At 44.7% G+C, this 19,721-nt stretch overlaps 1 protein-coding gene across 1 annotated transcript in view; it reads left to right on the top strand.

The window, feature by feature from the left end:
• GYG1 (glycogenin 1) overlaps positions 1-19,004 on the top strand; it is a 31,745-nt gene extending 12,741 nt beyond the window's left edge. The window contains exons 5-7 of the mRNA XM_031448985.2: positions 3,546-3,672; positions 15,609-15,828; positions 18,132-19,004. Of these exons, the coding sequence (XP_031304845.2) occupies positions 3,546-3,672; positions 15,609-15,828; positions 18,132-18,305 (521 nt within the window). The 3' untranslated portion in view covers positions 18,306-19,004. The remainder of the gene's footprint in view (positions 1-3,545; positions 3,673-15,608; positions 15,829-18,131) is intronic.
• Positions 19,005-19,721: the final 717 nt, after the last annotated feature.

Consider the following 19,721-nt stretch of genomic DNA (forward strand, 5'->3'; position numbering starts at 1 on the left):
ATTTTGGCAAGGCTGAGGGACTGATAGTATTTGTAGGGTACCTGAGGGTGAATGGAAGTGGCCTTTTGTGGCCAGAGGCAGCCAGCCAGGGGCTCTGAGGGATCAACAGCTCCGACTCCTGTTCCCCAGGCTCACTCTGTTGGACTGGGAAGCTCTGCTTTACAGCTGCTGCTCCGACCTTCATGGAGTTAGATTTCTTCACTGCATTACATGTGGTCAGCAGTGGAATTGCTTAATCTCAAAAAGGTCTTTGAAAGTGGTGTAAAAAAAACAAGTAGTAGAAAAATACATAGTATGATACCCAATTTTACAAAGTTCAAGAATAAGTGAAAACATATATTGTCCGGAGGTATACACCTATGTGATAAAGGAAATGGGGATGATTACAAACAAAATTCATGAAAAGTAGTCACTCCTGGGGAACGGGGCAGTGCGATTAGAATGGGGAGCCCACACAGAGAATTTAAACAGTATTGTTCATGTCAGAGTTCTGAAATTGGACACTGGATATAGTATTATTTAGTTCTATTATTGGTATACTTTATAACCTACATGTATATTTTTCTTTTGATAATATACTTAATAATGAAAATAAGTTAACAAGCAAAAATGTTTAGAAAGAAAAGGTGTTAGCACAATTCCCATTCTTGCTCCTATTTATATTATTAATATTTTAGAATTACAGAAATAATGTAACAATAGTAAGGAAGAGTCGGGGGGAGGGAATGTCTGTTAACACCAATCCCCTCACACAATTACTGTTGTTTGGTTTATTTTCTTCCACTAGGAATGTTTATGTTCTTAGTTAGAATCGTGATGTATGTTGCTGTGTATCTTTCTGTTACACAGTGGACTGATGGTCTTTAAAGCCATTAGTTTTAATGTCTGAATAGTATTTCCATGAGTGGTTAGTATCACGGTGTACTGGCCTTTCCTTTATGGTGGAATATTCAAGTTATTTCAACTTTTCTGCTCTGGGAGAACATCTTCAAGGTTCTTGCATTCATTCCACAAATATCTTGCCCATGTGTAAAGCATGCTGCTGTGTGTTAGAAATGCAGCAGGAAGCAGAAAGAGCCATCATCTCTGTCCTCGTGGAATTTAGAATCTAATGACTAAGTTCTTTATTGTATTTTTTAGCCACAGTAATCTCAGACTTTTAAAAAATCTTTTTGAGAGAATTGTAGATTTATACACAATTGTTAAAAACAATATAGAGAGATCCCATGTATTCTTCACCCAGTTTCCCCCCGTGGTAACATCTTGCATAACTAATTCCACAGCAGGAACTGATACAGTCCACCAGTCTTATTCAGGCTTCACGTGTATTCTTTGGTGTGTGTATGTTTTCTATACAGTTTTATCACATGTGTAGGTTGGTGTGACAGAACAGTTCTATCACTAGGATCCCTTGTGTGATCTTTTTGTCACCGTGGCCACCTGTCTCTCTCTTCCCCTCCCTAACCCCAGCAACCACAGATCTGTTCTCTGTCTTTATAATTCTGTCATGTGAGGGATGATATATGAATGGATCAAATAGTATGTAACCTTGCAGGGTGGGAGTTTTTCACTCAGCATCATTCTCTTGAGATCCATCTAAGTTGCTGTGGTATCAAAAACTTGTGCCTTTTTATTGCTGAGTAATATGCCGTTGTATGGAGGTGTCACATTCATACACCTGTTGAAGGACACTGGGCTCTTTCCAGTTTTGTATTATTACAAATAAAGCTGCTGTCAACAGTTCCTCAACCTTTATTTTGATGTTTATGTGTAAAAGGAAATCAGTAAGACGTTAGGCCTCTGTACCTCAGCCATCATTGTCTATGCCCACATTTGAGATCACTTCCCAGAATCCAGAGTAAGCCTCTGATGAACGGTATAGGGTCATGGCTTTACTATTTTGTGTCTCAGAATACATTAATTTGTCTGTTTAGTTAAAATCTTCTATATAGCTGAAGGTTCATGTAACAAGTAAAGCATATCCTGATGTCATCTTATTGTCCTTCAAAACTTTCAAGGGTGAAACCTTGATTTGCTTTTGAACTGTTTGTCCCTTGAGGACTGGGGACCTGTCAGGGCCTCTTTGTACAGGGAGGGTACGCCTTAGACATGTGCTCAGTGACTGTCTTTGATCCATAGAGTTGGTTGAGGGTATCTGGAAAGGAGGGGATCCACAGAGGATGGGTAAGGTACGTTTGGACTTTAAACCTAAGGCCCCCATCTTACTACTTAGCTCCAAATATTAAATAAACCTTCAGATTTTTAAAGTCTCTTTCAGAACCAAAAAAAACAAATAGTTATGACAGCCAGTTGGACATGTGTGTCAGAAAGGAAAGAAGGTCTGAGGGCAGAGCAGAGCAAAGTGCAAGGTAACTGCACAGTATGCCAGCCTCATCCGCTGAAAGAGCAGGGCCCTCCCTGCCCACTGCCCCCCACACATACGTGCACACTCCCGGGCTGCTGCATGGGAGGCTCTGGTTCTGTGCCTGTTTTCTGAAATCTCATGAGCCTAAGGCAGAAAGCGCATGGGCTCCTTGGCAGAATGCATTTTCAGGCGTCTTAGTGACTCTTGGGTTACATGTGTGTCTATGATTTAGGTCAGACACTTAGCTGTTTGGATTCTGATTGTTTCTACTTATTTTGAATGGATAGCCATGGTCCTCACTTTCCAAGGGAGGCCTGACATCCAGGAACCCCCAAGGTCTGAGCAAGCTCTGTGCTCTGTGGCTGACATTGCCCGGTGTTGGCTGACCCCAGAGGCTTGGTCAGTGGCAGAAGGTGTGCCAGGGCACTGTGGCCTTCTGTCATTGAGCCTTCTGTCCATGTTGGGGGCTCCAGAAACAATTATGTGGTTTGTTCTCTTTTGCTTTTGACTTCTTTTTCTGTCTCACTGCTGTTAACGTAACGTCTAAAATTTTTACCTGGGAGTAAAGTCTAAAGTCCGAGCCCGGTGAGGTCTAGTTGGTGCCTACCTCTCGGGAGATTTGCTTGTGGCCTGCGACCCCCACTCCACTCTGCAGTGCACTCACAGAGGCCACCTTCCAGGTCTTTCTGTAGCTGCATGTCTGCCCAACTCACGTCTTTGCTGCATGACAGGTGTTCTGCCCGGGACACCACCTGCCCTCCTTCTCTCCACCTGCATTTGTTAAGTCCTCCAGTGCACCCCTCAGATCTCGGTTAAACACAACTTCCCCGACCCATCACATGAGGCCTCCATCCACTTCCACGTGAATCTTCACTTGCTGATAGCAGTGCTCCCACCCCCACCCCTACCCCACCCCAATGGCCGTGTCTCTGCTCGTCATTGACTCTCCAGCACCTCAGGCAGTGTCTGGCACATAGCAGCTGCCCAGTAAATATCTGTTGAATTAATTAATTAACTCAAGGAAATGCCCCCCCCCCAAATGTCCTTAGTGGGTCTAACATGGAATTTCTTACTTTAGAAATGGAATTAGTACCTATTTGTAAAGGTCCAGTTAAGTATTCCTATAAAGTTACTGACCTGTCCTTGGAGTCTGTGACTATAATTTTTTTTTTTCTTTCAGGTGGGGACCAGGGTTTACTGAACACATTTTTTAGCAGCTGGGCAACAACAGATATCAGAAAACACCTGCCATTTATTTATAACCTAAGCAGCATTTCTATATACTCCTACCTCCCAGCATTTAAAGCGTAAGTGCCAATGGTTTAAATGTGGGGGGCGGGGGGACCATGAGGGCAGGGGAGTGGGGTTTAAGATTTGGGGGGTGTCTCATTGTCATTCCGAGGGCAGAAACTGGTGGGGACTTTGAGGAAGGTCTTTCTCTTATAAGAGGCTTGGCTGTCATGGGGCCGAGCCTTGGCTGTTGTCTGTCACATTACGTTTGCAGTGACCCCGAGGGCACCTGCTGCCCGTGGGGAAAGGTTCCCGCCAGCTCCCGGGGTGCCTGGCCCTCTGATGAGTCTAGAACACAGACGCAGCACAAACCTAGCTTCTGCCTGGCGCCTGCTGCTGGGCTTCGGTTCTCTAAACGAGGATGCTGACGGCTCCCCCCACGGGAGTTCTGGGGGGTAAGCAAGGCGCTGGTCAGGGGTGGGTGTGGAGCTGGACCACCTCGGTTAGCGCCCTGGAGGCGCTGCTTCCTGGACGATGAGCAGTCAGCAGCAGCCCTGCAGACGCCGGGCTCCTGGCTGGGCTGCCCTCTGCCTCAGTGTCCTCCAAAGGTCGTTGTGAGCCTTAGGGAGGCAGCCGCGTGAGGAAGTAAGAGGAGGGCCTGGCCCGCCCTCCGTGGGGGGACGTGGCCTGGCAGGACCACAGGCCAGTCGTCTCAGGCCGAGGGGCGGGCGCGCCCTGGCTCTGCCGCTCCCTCCCAGGGGCTCAGGCTGTGCCGCAGGTCCTCCGGTGCAGAGCCAGGAGGGAAAGGACACCTCCCACCTCGGCGTGTCGTGAGGATGAAGCGAGTTCATACACGTAAAGTGCTTGCTGGACAGACGTTCGCAGTTTTTGGCAGCGTGCTTATTCCGCGCTGTTCTGGTGCGTTTCTAACTCAGCAGCTAATACCGCCTCGTTACAGCGCTTGTGTCACTGGCAGGGCCCAGGCCCTGTTCTTCAGCCTCTGACTCATGTGTGTGGAACCCAGAAGATGATTCTGGCTTCTTGAGTGGAGGCCAAGCTGTCAGGTTGATCCTGAGACACAGCCGTGAGCCGTGAGCCGTGAGCCGTGAGGCTCTACAGGGAGCTGGGCGGGGCTCTCCAGTCTCCATCCCGCGCGGGCATTACTGAGTGAGCAGAGAACAAAGGGCCTTTCACTTCTCATGTTTCATTATCCAGAGTCTTCTCTCTAAGTCTTGTCCCCCACCCCCACCTCGGTAACAAGCATGTCTGGCTTTTTGTGGCAGAAATGTTTCCCTTTCTGTTCTTTTCTGGGCAGACTCTGTCAACACACCCCAGATAAAGATTCTAAGTGTCTATGTTCTTCCCTCCCGAACTGTTCTCTTGGCGTATGTCTCGGACATAGTACAGCCTCTTGACTCTTCCTTTTCTAGAACAAAACAGGCAAACTCTCAAACGTATCAGCTGTAGTCTGAATAAAGCAAACAGAACAAGATTTACTAACAATAGATGGAACAGGAGAAGCATTATTTTTTGCCTCTAGTCTGTGGCCTTGTAAAGTATAAGCCTGTCTTGCTTGAAAGTGTGGACCGATTCTTTTATTTTTCATTTTTTAGTTTCAGGTATACAGCAAATTTTTTTTTTTCAGATAATAGGTTACTACAAGATTTTGAGTATAATTCCCTGTGCTGTACAGTAAACATTTGTTGCGTATCTATTTTATGTATAGTTGTTTATATCTGTTAATCCCATACTCCTGATCTGTCTCTCCCCTCTGCTTTTCCCTATGGTACCCATAAATTTCTTTCCTATGTCTGTGAATCTGTTTTTGTTTTGTAAACAGATGTGGGTTCATTTGTATCATGTTTTCAATTCCACATAGAAGTGATATTATATATAAGTATTTGTCTTTCTCTGTCTGACTTCACTAAGTATCATTTTCTCTGTAGACCTGATTCTTTACGGTCCTTATTGCCTCATAACTAACCCTGCCAGTTTGAACAGTGTTCCTCCAAATCATGGTAGCTTGACCTTCTAAAACTGGTCTGTACAAGGGCAGTTGCTTAACTTAATTGACTGGCTTCAGCTGAGCAAGCAAAAAGATGATCATGCAAAGGAGAGAGAATCATTAGTCGTGTGAGCAATTCTGCCCCCTATTCCCCTCAAGTCTGCACAGTGAGCATGTGTCCTAAGATGACTAGGTCCAGAAGATGTGAATCTGACATCCTCCTTGTTGGGCTCGGTTCCCAAACAGGGTCAACACAGCATTTAAAGATTCATGTTTTTCATGTAATGTGGCTCCCATTTCCCCTGTGGTTCACTTGAACTCCATCTGTTTTCATCTTACTTCCAACACTGAACACACTGTACCTTACAGTGACAGCCTGGTTTGCACGGACACTGCTTGCGGTTATTTTATTTTGACAAAGAACAAGAAGCAGGTGGAGAAGTGTTAAGTTTTTTGAGGGGGAAGGTATACTTACCTGCTCGAACCTTGGCCTGCTCTCTCAGGAACCCAGTTTTTATATCCTCTAAATGAATTTCCCAGAAAAACAGTTTGAGATCTGAATTACCAAAATGGTTTTTCTTGGCTCAACAAATGAGTGCTAATTTTGGAAATCTGCTTGGTGTGTTGCCATAACCATAGAGTAGATGATGCCCTGGGGAGGTTAGGAGCAACTCCGTTGTTCGCTAGACGTCAGTGGGCGTGGAGCCTGGCAGAGTTAAGGCTGCCTCTGTGCAGCTCGCCCTGGGCCGGGAGATGGTGGAGGGGCGGGCCCTACATTTCAGTGATGGGACTTGTCAAAGTGATGCCTTGTCTCACCCCGTTGCTGCCTGTTTAGGAATGTGAAAACCAGATCACAGAACTCACTTTCTCTTCCCTTTGCCAGAGAATGCTTTTTGTTCTTCTTGCAGATAATCCATCTCTGGAGACATTTTTCCATACATTTTTCTTCGAGTTGGAAAGGCCTGAGAAGGCAGTTACATTTCATTTTTTGTTTGTTTCAAGTGAATGTAAAATTGTGGCCCAAATCTTTTAAGCTGAAGTAGACGGCCCTGAATATTTGGGCTACCATCACTACCTGACCAAGAGCCCTGTGGGCCTGTGAGAACTGTGTGAGTTCAAAGCCCTGCTATTGGGCTCAGGATAACCTTGGTGGCCTCCAGGAGCGAGTGGCTCTGTGGTGTGCTGGCCACAGGACACCTAGGACGGCACAGGTGATGACAGGGAGAATGAGACCACAGGGTAGTTAAGCGGCTTTGTGGGTGCAGGAGTCGAGAATTTGTCTCACCAGCTCCTAGCAAGCAGGTGCCATGAGATCACCAAGGCGGTATTTAGATGCCCCTGAATCTTAGGGCCTTGAGAACTTAGAACAGCCTAGCCTTTTACTGATATGTGAAGTTTCTGCTAAAGGATGGCCTAACATGAATCAAACTTAACGTGAATTTGAGCCACGAAGGTAGCATGTCTAATGCCTTTCTCTACACACCATTTGGATAAGACAAGACAGAGGAAACATGCTTACTAGTTTACCACTTTGAATGGATACTCAAACGTGGCTTCTGAAAAACAAAATTAGTAATATTTTCTGTAAAAGAAGATCCTGTTTAGCACAGCGTAATTTAGAACTAAAATGCTTAGCTTGGTAACTTTTAATTGGTAATATGTGCATTGGGAAACATAAATGCATTTCTTAATGGAATAATATTTCTGAGAGTGCCTAGCAACATGTTTGGGAAAAAGCAGGCTCCTAGTTAATATTCATTTCTTTATGTTTTCTCCATCGAGAGGGCCTGTTTTATCCAGATAGCAAAGAATTTGGCTTGTGCATAGTAAGAAGCAAAATCTCATTAGTCTCTTTAAAATCAGCCATTTAGTCCCATTTTTGCTTTCTATTAAATAGACTGATTAAAAGCTGTTTTTGTTATATCGTGCTGTGTAAAGTAGGCCTAAAGCAAAGATAAAGAATTCTCTAGTATTGCTTTAAACTGCCATGCAAATTAATGGATCAACTTGATTGACTGCAAAGCTAGATTTACCAAATAATTTAGAAGTAAATATTTTCACTTACCCTTGTACTTGAGTCTAGATATGATCTGAGACCTGGCCTGGTCTAATCCCAGAAACTAGGTCTAGAAACCCAAAATACTTTATTTCGTTTGTTTACTGCTTTAAACTTTTCTAAGGGTATTCATACCCATTATTTCTTTTCCAGGAATGTGGCTTATTCACTAAGACCTTATCAAACCTCTTCAAAATCAGTATTTTCCAGAAGGGAAATTGAACCTTCAGTGTCCTCGTTTCTGTTGCTCTTGTGTGTTCCTGATTTGGTTGTTTGCCCTTGGCCTCTGAGACGCCCATGGCTCCAGCTCTCCATGGGATGTTGTCACTGATGCCATACACTTTGTCCGTGTTCATTTCTTTTCACACTTCTCCATCTTTACCTAAAACCCCGAGGAGTTGCAGTTTGTGCCAGTCTTTTTTTCAGCCACTTGTTGGCCCACTCCTCAGTCGGTGGCCTGGAGCATGTAGAGGGGCCCCAGCTTCTGCTCACCGAGAACCACGAGAAGGAATGAGGGAGCGATAGCCTCATCAACGCGGCAAACGCTTGCGTGTGCAGTATCCTGTATGTCGTACAGAACAGACCGCCGTGGTTCCAGTGTGGTTGCTTGGTGTCTTCTTTCTCCTTTCTGGGTGTTAGTAATGCCTGTTGGGCCCCAGGCGCCCCATTTCTCAGTATGGCCATCGGTTACCACTAAGTGTTTATCAGATGATCTGTCCTCAGGTCTTACTGCTGCCGCCTATTCCGCCGCCCAACCTGGGTCCTCATCACGAAGGGGAAACGTCCTCATCAGACACGTCCCAGCCTTCAGAGGCTGCTCTGACAGCAGGCACAGAGGGCACAAGAAGCGACATCTCGTGGGCAGAAGTCTGGTTGAGAAGCGCATCCTGGGGAGCAGAGGGAGCCCGGGGAGGGAGGAGCGTGTGGATTAGGTGGAGGACGCCCCCTCCTCAGAGCTCTCCACCTGGTGGGCTGCAGACTGTATCCGTCCCACAGATATATTCTGTCTTCCTTACATGGTTGTCTTTATTTTCTCAATTGCTAATGGTTAAGAATTGGAGAATTTCACATCAGATGCAGGTTTCCAACTCTTTTGGAAAAAATCAGATGTTTGGTGGAATGTAAGAAAAAACTGTCAAAGATGATGGTTACGGGTATGGGATCTGAGCAGCTGGTATAAAGGAGCTGCCATTTCGTGAGATGGAGAAGGTTGTGAGCAAAGCAGGCTCGTGGGGGCAGGGGCTAACCAGAGATGTATCAGATGTATTAAGTTTGAGGCACGTATTAAATATCCTAGTGGAAATGTGGACGAGGTAAGTAGCTACAGGAGTTGGGAGTGCAGGAGAGAGGTCGGGTGAGACATGACTGTGGGAGTGTCAGCATATAAGTGATATTTATAGCAAGAAGACAAGATGATATAACCAAGAGGGTGAATATGATAGAAAAGAGTCCTGGAGACTGAGCCCCGAGACAGGAAAATGTGAAGGAACAGGAACAAGAGATGGAGAACAGCAAGGCAGGAGGAAACCCAGCAAAGTGAGGCGTTGCCCAAGCCAAGCAAAGAAAACGTTTCAGGAGGAGGGAGTGACCCATCTGTGTTGGATGCTGCAAGAGGTCAGGTAAGAGGACAGATGAGAAGTGGCCCTGGACCTATAACGTGGAGTCACTGGTGACTGGCGAGACGCATCTGGTGGAAAGATGGGGGACAAAGCCTGATGGCAGTGGGTCCAAGAGAAGGGAGAGTTGGGGCTCTTCTGGAGCATTTTCTTTAAAAGGGAGAAGAGGAATGGGTTGGTAGCTGGTTGGGGAAGTAAGACCAAGAAAGGGCGGTGGTGGTGGTGGTTGTTTTTTAAAGGTGGGAGAAGTTACGTTGTGTTGTATGTCGATGGGAGTGATCGAGGAGAGAGGGGGCACTGATGCTGCAGAAACTGGAGGGCGACTTCAGCAGGTGAAAGGGGTTGTGTCCTAGGGTACAGGCAGAGAGGCCGGCTTCCGATAAGAGCCTGGACAGCTGTGTGGGCACAGGTGCAGGTAGGTGGGGGTATTTTTTTGGTGGGTGAATGAATGGGCAAGCAGTCAGCCAGGACAGACTAAGAATGCCATGCTGCCCCCAGGGAAGTCTCCTGGTGGCCTGGCGTTGGGGCTTTCCCCGCTGCTTTGTGAAGAGAGACCAGCCTGGTGGGTGGTGGTGTTGATGAGGTCCAAGTTTCGGTTATTGAAGTCTGGGTTTCAGTCCTGCTGCTGTTCTGATTTCCAGGGCACAAATGGGAGGGTTGTATAGCTTGAAAGCAAAGAAAACTCAGGTGGGTCCCTGGTGGCCACAACTGTTCGCCGCCGGGTAACAGCTGCCTTCCGGTGATGGGACACGCGCTGGCTCCACGGCCCCCACCTCACCAGGTCCCCTCCTCCGCTGCACCAGCAGCCGGCCCCTGGGGCACTGGGGTTTAGCCTGTGAGTGGGTGTGAGGAGGAAATTTTTGGTAAGACAGGAGAGGTGGCTCCTTGGTCGTGGGGAAAGGTTTGTGTGTGAGAGGGAGCCTGAAAAGGTCAGAGAGTGAGTGGCCGCGGCCCAGGGCACGTGAGTGGTGTCCGTGGGCCAAGTGGGGTGGGAAGCGGGGCGCCCGCAGTGCTGCGGTGCTGTTCTTGGTCCGCCCGTGCACGGGGCACACCCAGGGCTTCGTGAGAGCCACGCGGCTCCCGTGTGCCCCACCGTCGCTTTGTTCCTCCTCTGTTCTGAACGGTTCTGGAGTCTCATCCACACGTTACCGGCTGCATTTCTAACTGCTAAACTAGTCGTGAAAGTTCTGTCTGATCTTTCGGTGACACCAGGTCACAGGGATCATTTTAACGGCTAACATAAGCAGTATTATTGCTGGCTCGGGTTCAGACTCTGTCTTGTGATCTGGACGTCTCTTTTGAGATTCTATCAAGTTAAAATTAGAATACTTATTTTAAGAGCTGTGTGCAAGCTGAGACAAATCCCTATTAGTGGGGCAGAATGAATGGCGCTCAGTAATTTAGAGACAATTGTGATGTGTACCCAACTTTTTTTTTTTTCCTGGCTGGTAAAATTTGGTGGATAAACCAAGCAGTGAGTCAGTGAATCTCCTGATTATCCTTGCTCTGAGTTGAGGTCGGTTGAACTTGATCTCCTGACATCAGCATTTCCCCTTCTTATTCATCGGCTATTTTGCCTGTAGTCAGGTGGTGTAAATCCTGCCTCTTGTACCTGTGTGTTGCCTTTGGTGAGGGAAAGAGAACACCAGAAAAATATCCTGGGTTACCTGCCCTTCCCAGCTTGGATTTAGGCTTAATTATTCTTTTAAGCAAGAAGTAGTTTCCCCTTTTACTTATGATCTGTGCTCTTATTTCAGTTCAGCCTGGTTATTTTGGATGTTCATAAATGACCAAAGACTAAATTGACTTAAAGGATAAGATATGATTTTTAAAAACATTCCTCAGGGAGCATGGTTGAGACAAAAATAATTACACGAAGTTCACCTCTAGATTAATTGAAACTCCAGATAAAAATTGGAGACCTTCTGGTCATCTTTTTTGGTGAACAAAGAGTTTTATTGTGAAAGTGAAGAGAGCAAGCCCTTCATGCTACTTTGCCGTGTAAATAAACACTGCTCCATTTGTGCCTTGAGGATGGAGAGGATGGAGTTGGGTAGTTCCGACTGAGTCACTCACAAAGCTTCACATGTGGCAGCCGGTGTTAGGCTGAATATAAGGCTGCCCCTTGTCTGGAGCCCAGGGCGGCCCGCGGTGATTTCCAGGAACATCCTGGTGTGTGGCTCCCTTTTGCAAAGCTGCTGAGTCATTGTCGCTTTCTCCCCCTACTTCTCTCTGAGCCCCGATCAGAGGGCCCTTGGGCTGGCCAGAACCTTTCACAGTCGGTCAGTGACTCCCCAGGCTGCTCTTCTCATGAAGCGCCCTTGCTCTAAAACTTGTTTTCCTCCCACCCTTTCCCATCCCTGTGGGTCTGTCTGGTGGCTGGCCCTTAGGGGAAAATAATGCCTCGACACCTAAAAAACGACTTCCTGCTCCTTGCTGTGCAGACAGGCCTGACCGAAGCCCGACCCCGCGACATCTGAGGCCTCCGCACGATGCCTGTCAGCTCCAGCATCCTTCTTAGTCTCTCTTGTGCATCCTCTGCCCTCACACTCCCGAATCCTCGAGAGCTCTTCCCTGTCTGCCCCTCAGTACCCTGGCCCCGAGCTTTTTTTTTTTTTTTTTTCCAGGAAACCTCTTACTCCATGCATTTTGTGATTTGTTCTGGCATCTGGGTAGCTGTTGGGAGAGCTACCCAGATGCAGTCTTCAGTAACCCTGCTCACCTCTACACCCTCCCCACTTGCCCCCCCAGGTTACTGGCACCCAAGGAATTCTTTTCCTTTGAGCATAAAGGGCAGCTCTGCCCACACTCAGGACCCTTTAAAATCTCAGTTTCTACCTCAAACAGACTTATCAAGAACTGTCTTAAAACCAAGACCGCTCCGTCTGTGAAACGACTGTCCAGTGGACAGAATTTCTCACGTTCGTGTTTTAGGTGTTCATGGAGCGCAGCGCCCTTTGACACTGTCCAGCACAGCCCAGTTCTGGGTCCTCAGAAACACCGCCCGGTTCTTGCACTTGTTCTCCCCCTCCTCCCTCGACTTGGTGCAAAGAGCATCTTCAGACAGTGCTAAGTTGCTTGCTTTGTAGCTTTCTTTCCTGTTGGTTGCTTTCCGCTGCTCTGTCCCTGACTACGCTGAGGGTATTTCGAGGGCTCATTAGGCACGCTTTTTCCAACTTTGATATTGATAGGCAAGAAATTAATCCATGGAGTAAAAAATGACACTCAGATGACATCCTTATAGTTCTGGCAGTGTCTTACAGTGGCAGCCTAGCTGTGGTTAAGAACCTTAGCTGGGGAGCCAGACTCCTCGGGCAGAATCCCAGCCCCGTCACTCAGCAGCCATGTGATCCTAGACAAGTTAACTTCTTCCTGCCTTGGTTTCCTCACATAGTTGTGCTGGAGATTGAGATGAACCATGCAGATGTTAACCAGTGCCTGGCACACGTGAATACCCAGTATAGGTTAGCTGTCATGATGACTACTGCTTAAGCATTTGTGAACTGTCCGGGGAGTGGGTTAGAAATGAATAGAGTTCATGCTCTATTCACGTTCTAATTTATTTTAATTACCGTTACTACCACTCATGTAATGACTGCCTATGATATTTATATTTGGCTCAGCAGATCATGGCTTGAGACTCGCTAGTCACTTAATCCAGAAGGAACAAACAAGTCCTCTTGCTCCAGGCAGGGAAGTCAGTGCAGGAGAGTGGGTGTCCGAGGAGGTGGAGGGGCACCTCCTCTTCCACGTGAGCTCTGTTCTGGTTTGAGGCTTAAGTGTACCGCCAGGATGAGGAGGTGCCCGTCATCCTGCCCGTCCCCCGCCCCTATCATCATTAGGACATTTGTTGAAGGCACTCTTCATCCCGCTCATCTTTCCCAGGCCTGGTCAGGCCCCACTCTCTGCTATGAAGCCTCTTGGGAAAACCCCCACCTGCGGTAATTGCTTTGGAATGTCCAGGGCCCTCGGTGTCAGCGCTGCCCTGCCTTGCTGCCCTGCTTGTGCTATTGTTTCGTATTTTTATGTAGATGACTCATCTCCCTTATCCAGCAGAGCCTCCTGGAGCCCAAGCACTGAGCAGAGAGAGTATAGTGCCTTACGCATAACAGCTGCTTATTTAATTGATAGCCCTATCTGTGCACACATTTGAGCATTATGATTTATCCTTTTAAGGATAAAATTGAGAGTGCTTGTGTGTGTGTGAAATATACCGCATATATGAAATAAAGAGTAAGTCTGGGGATATTAGGTTTCCATTCCTCTTCAGAAGAAATGCACTGGGGGGTGGTTAGTTACCCTTAGGAGGAAATTTACCAGAGGCTTTCTTCTTCCCGCATAGTTTTGGGGTAGCAGCACGGTAGGATGGTAAGAGCTTAGGCCTAAGAGAGGGACAAAACCGTGCTGAATCCCATCTCTGCCACTACATAGCTGTGTGCCTCTGGGCAACGCACTTAGCCTCTAGGAACCTCCATTAATGCATTAGTAAAATTTACCTGGTAGGACTGTTATTATTCCCAAATGTTTTCCTGAAGGAATGTGGGCCCCACACATAGTAAGCTGTCAGATAATGATAGCTACCTAACAGGTCTCTGACATAAAAACCAACCAACCAACCAGCCAAGCACAAGGTTAGGAGAGAGAAAAGGTTACATGAATGGAGTTTCTGTACATCATGCTCAGATACTTTGGTTCCCTGTAGGATAAGTCCACTAAAATCTAACATTTGAGCCCAGCACCCGAGGATCTGTCCCATTTTACCTTTCCCTGTCAAAGCTTCTTCTTTGGCTCTAACTGGAGAACATTAATCTAGCACATATATGCTCGCCTGATACCTGCATCCTCCTGCCGAGAATTCCCTGTTAGCACCAGCTGCCCGGTTCCTATCTATTGTGCAAGTGTGAAGTCACGTCCACTCTCTTGGCCCCTCCTGCCTCACTGAACCCAGCTTTCAGTGACCTCCCTACCTCTGAATTTCTGGGGCACTCACTGTCCCATCTTCCTTTTATATTCCACTTGTATTCACCTTTCTTATTTTGTTTTATATGTGTAGATTCCGCCCCCGCCCCCAGCCAGAACAGGACCACTCTTTAACTCTTGCTCTTTATATATGTGTGTGTGTGTGTGTGTGTATAGTGAAATATAGTATGTATGAGTGTATACAAAAAGTGTTTTTGAATCTCCACCACCCAAGTTAAGAAAAGGAACACAACCAGTATCTAGAAGCCCCTTTTTGTCCCTTTCCTGTCACAGCTTCCCCTCTCCTTCCAAGATAACCAGTATCATGAAATTGGTACTGATTAGTTTTCTACCCTTTAAATAGTACTTTTGTTTGTTTTGTCCTTATGGAAGTGGATTTATATGTATGTATTGCTATTTGAATTTGTATTTGTATATGTTTCTTTTTTCCAGCATATTTTAAAAAATTACCTACTTACGACATGATGTGTGTAGCTATAGTTCATTTTCATTGCTATATTGTGTTCCATGGTATGAATATACCAGAAGTTGCCCTTTAAAAAAGAACAGGATGGATAACTAACCATCAAATCTCAGTGACATTCAGCAGTCTGCATGTATTTCTTGCTCATGTGTTGGTGGATAGGCCAGACAGCTCTGCTCATCTCAGCTGAGTTTGGAGCCAGCCCACGGGTTTGATCCACATCTGTTGCCATCGTCTCATTCTGGAACCAGCAGGCTACCCAGGGCACATCCTTCTGCTGGCAGAAGTTGCAGCTTCTCAGGGAGGGTGAACAGAAAGAAGGTGCTTTTTCAGGGCACACTGTCACTTCTGCCCACATTTCATTGGCAAAAACAAATCATATGAACACACCAGTATCAGTGAGGCAGGAACGTGTACTCCCCATGTGGAGATTGAGAAAAGAAGTGGACGCTTGCTTGCTGATCGGTAACCCAAGCTAACCTGTGGTCATTTTGGCTGTTTCCAGTTTATGACTATTTCAAGCAGTGCTGCTGCTGCGAACATTTTGATTATGTCTCCTGTTGCACATGTGTAAGAGTTCCCTTGGGGTACGTGCCTAGGAGCTGCGCTTCCTTCTGGGTTGTAGAGAGTGAGGACTTTCCACTTTACTAGGTAATAGTGAACGGTTTTTCTGGTGGTTGTACCTGTTTCTGTGCACAGTGGATCGGTGTTTGGTTATTGCATTGATCCATTGCTGCTTTTGGATTTTTGTGTATATGTAACATACAATTAAATAATTTTAGAAGTATGTCTAAAATGTTTTCAGTGAGCTCAGCTTCTTTTCCAGCCACTAGAAAGGTGCAGTGTCAGTGCTCAGACTCCACTAACCGTTTCAACTTGTGTTCACTTGGCAGATTTGGTGCAAATGCCAAAGTTGTGCATTTCCTAGGACGATTTAAACCGTGGAATTATACTTACGATCCTAAAACAAAAAGTGTCAAAAGTGAGTCCCACGATCCCAACACGACTCACCCAGAGTTCCTCAGCCTGTGGTGGGACATCTTCACTACCAGCGTTTTACCTCTGCTTCAGCAGTTTGGCCTCGTCAAAGATACCCACTCACATGTGAATGTGGTAGGTTCCGTTTTTTTCTTTCAAGTAATTTAATGCTGTATTTTTAAAAACTTGGTGCACTAGCAGAAGTGGAGTATTTAGTGGTATTTTGAACAAAGATATAATTAAAACTTTGTGGAAAGAAAATAATGTCCATCTTAGAGGGGAGAAATATTACCAGCAAAGATAAAAGCAGAAGTAGATTTTGTAGCAGATTTCATTGGACCTGAAAATGTAAGAAAGGCTTTTTAGAAGTTTTTGTATATATAAATATATATATCCATATTAGATATATAATATATCCATATTATAACTATAAAATTCATGACCCATTGTCCCAAGAAAAGATTTTAAGATGATTTCTGAAGTAGTGGTTTACAAAAAAAAAAGTCCCATTTCATGTTTTAGAAACTGAAAAAATTTAAATATACCTATTTATTTTTGCCACCTGCTTAGAAGAATGTGTTTCCAGTGAAAATTACAGTAACATGAACATAGAACAAATACTTTTCTAGGATTATTTTGATTTGCCATGTTATACTCCTATGGTTGTATAGGATCTTCAAAAATCTCTTTGTAAGAGGAAGATGGCATATTAACATTTACAGTTACAACCTACTTACCATCTTTTCTGACTTTAAAAGTCTTCCTCTGAGGTTTGTTCTTATGGAAGAATTGGAAGAATTTAACTTTTATGTTACATATTATGATATAAAGAATACAACTGAATGGGCGAATTGTAGTCAAGTCTAACAGATCGGTTAATTACCTGGCTATACTTATAAGAGAGTATAAGGTTATAAGAGATTCTTCTCTTTGCTATGGTATAGATTTAGCCACTTCACTTATTAGCACTTTTGCCAAAATATAAAAGGGAGAAAGGGAAAAATAACTAACACTCGTGTGCTTAACACTAATTGCTTTATGTGAATCATGAAATGATACTTACACAGTACTTCAAACATTGCCTGGGACATAGTAAATGCTTAAGAAAAGTTATCTATTCTTATTTAACCTTTGTAAGCACCCTTTCAAGTAAATATTATGGTCAGTTACACCTTTTTATATATTAAAATTAACTGAGGTTTAAAGAAGTTATGTAACTTCTCTTACGTATGTAACAGACTAGTCAGTAGCAGAATGGGACTCACATCCAGGCCTGAGAACCGTTACCCTTATGAACAGTATTGCGAGCAGAGGACTCTGGAAGAGGCTCCTATGACTCCTGTTGCAAGTGGAGGCAGAGGCAGAGCCAACCCAAGGGAAGGATTCATGTTGCCTCAGCTGTAATACAATCCCATGCGATCTACCCAAATACCTTGGAGTTCCAGGAGATTTAAATACATACATATATACTTATGCTTACACACCTACATAGCAACAGAAACAGATAATCAAACATTTTGTTCTACCATTTTCTCTGTTACAAGCAATACCTGAATGTATTCATTTGCCTTACTTTTTCTCTGCCAAGATTTCCAGTATCATCACACCTGAGAGCTTGGTGAAGGATAACTGATGTTCTTTTGTGATACAATTGAAGTTAGTTGCCTACCTGTGTGTAACGAGAATCACATTTAACGTAGTGGAGGTTTGCTCCATTTCCTGCACTTTTGCTTTGTTCCTCCTGCAACCCAAGGACTGAGGGTTATGGACCAAGGGAAGGTGAAGATGGGAAATGAAAACTAATTAGAAACTAAGAAAATTGAATTAACAGAAGCTACAGGAATAGATACTTCTTGGTAATAAGCTTGACCAGGCAGATAAGATTGGCGTACAGTCTCCAACCGTTTAGCTTTCACTTTTACAGCGTGACAGCTGTGTGTGTGGTGTGGCTCTCTGCTTAGGTTTTTTCTGAAGCTTAGCCTATGAGGCATCATTTTGTTTAAGTTCTCAACCTTTCTGAGCCCACACAGATCAAGAGTTTATCGTGAGACTTGTGTTCCCTTGTCCATCCATCTTACGCTTTCTAATGAACTGTTTGCAGCTTTCAGACTTGGTCTATACACTGGCTTTCTCTTGTGGCTTCTGTAGAAAGGTATGCAGAACTTAAACATTAACCCTACCTAATTAATTTGTTCTCCCAATGTTTTCACCGAGTCAAGAAGTCTTCATTTTGTTAGGAAAAAAAAATCATATGATCCTTGTAATTTGATGTCTTTTTGTTGTTGTTGTTCATTTTGTTTCACGTACTACTTTTCAGTTTTTGCTGTTTTGCATGATATTTCATCCTGGCTTTTCTCACCTTCTTCAGTTTATCACATTCTTCAAAACGGTCTGACTTTCAGCTCTAAAGGAGTCTCTGGTTATTCTCTCCTTTCTAGGAAAGTGTCTCAGGAGCCGTGTCACAGCTGTCCCTTGGGGAGGTCCCGGCTGCCGCCCAGCCTTCTGTATCCTCAGAAGAACGGAAGGAGCGGTGGGAACAGGGCCAGGCTGATTACATGGGAGCAGATTCCTTTGACAACATCAAGAGGAAACTTGACACTTACCTCCAGTAGAAACACTGCCATTTTCCTGTGGACACATCCACTTCACAAGCACTTGTTTCTGATACTTAGTATCTAGAGCTGGGTTAAGAAAGGTCTGTTACAGTTGCTAGAAGCTTTCACTAAAATTCATCAGATGAGGGGTTTTTGCAGGACTGGTGAGAACTGGGCAAAAGTTGTTAAGCGGCAGTTCTGCTACATGAACAACAGTGTTCTGCTTTTTAACCTTAGGCTTATTCAACTAATGTTTCAGAAATTCTCAGTTATGCTGATTGCCAACATTTGTGGTAAGGGAAACTCAATCTTAAGCTGTTAAGATGGCTGTATCAATTCTTAAAATGTGCCAAGCCAGGCTCCAATCAGTCTCCCTTCAGAATGGGACGCGGCATCTGTCTCGCTTGCTTGTACCCTTCACTAGACCTGCGTTTTACAATTGCCCAGAGGCTGCAGAGCGATTGCAATAATGCTTTCAGATAAAGACAGCCTATAACAACACTGCTGAGTGATTCATGAACATATCAACAAATGGTGTTATCTATCCCATTTTATTCCTAGTCCTAATGTTCAGAGATGTTCACGAGTTTTCTACGTACAATCAGGCGGCATGCTGAAATGCTTTTGTTCAGTTCTGTATATCTGAAAACAGCAGTGTGTTCTCTGATGGTTACCTGCAGTGTCACCTTGTATGAAAAATAAAGATATATTGACATATCTTGGTTGTCTAATTAAATTAAGGACCCCCACTCCCCTCGAAGAAAAAGTATTAGGAAACTTCATAATTTGTAGAATTTGTGTTTTGAAAACCAGTGTAAAACTTGACACTGGAATATATGCTTTAAAAATTGGTTTCTAGATAATCTATATCTAGTGTTCTCCAGTGATGGTGATGGGTCTGATCGGCTAGATGGAGGAAAGGGAGATCAAACTTATCTAATGTGTCACCCACATTTCATCTCTGTACTAACTGGGTATGCAGATTTTAGAATATTGTAACCTTAAAGTCATCATAGGTTGATTGTCAGTCTCTAAACATACTCAATAATCTTTCAGGACTATTAGAATCAGCACTGGACCCAATGTCTTCTAGTGTTTTAATCCATGACTTAAAATGATAGAAGTGTAAATAAAGCGTATTTATTAAAGGTACAGATGATTCTAGGTTGCAATGATGGCAAGCTAGTGAAGGGTAGGATCTTAAAATGACCTTTTAAAACTAAAGTGAATAGTCAGAAATCATTCTCTTGAAGAAAATGAGAGAGAAAACCATGACAAGAAGAAACTTCAGGTTTAAATATCCAGCAGCTGCAATGGCTTTTACAGGCTAACCTTCACGGTCACCTTCCTTTATTTCCATGATAGCCTATTGGTTACACAGGTCTGCCCTATTCAATAAGCATGTGAGTGAATACCAGGGGTATGGAAATCTGG

This window comes from Camelus dromedarius, chromosome 2 (genome assembly GCF_036321535.1).
Source record: "Camelus dromedarius isolate mCamDro1 chromosome 2, mCamDro1.pat, whole genome shotgun sequence".
Taxonomy (NCBI): domain Eukaryota; kingdom Metazoa; phylum Chordata; class Mammalia; order Artiodactyla; family Camelidae; genus Camelus; species Camelus dromedarius.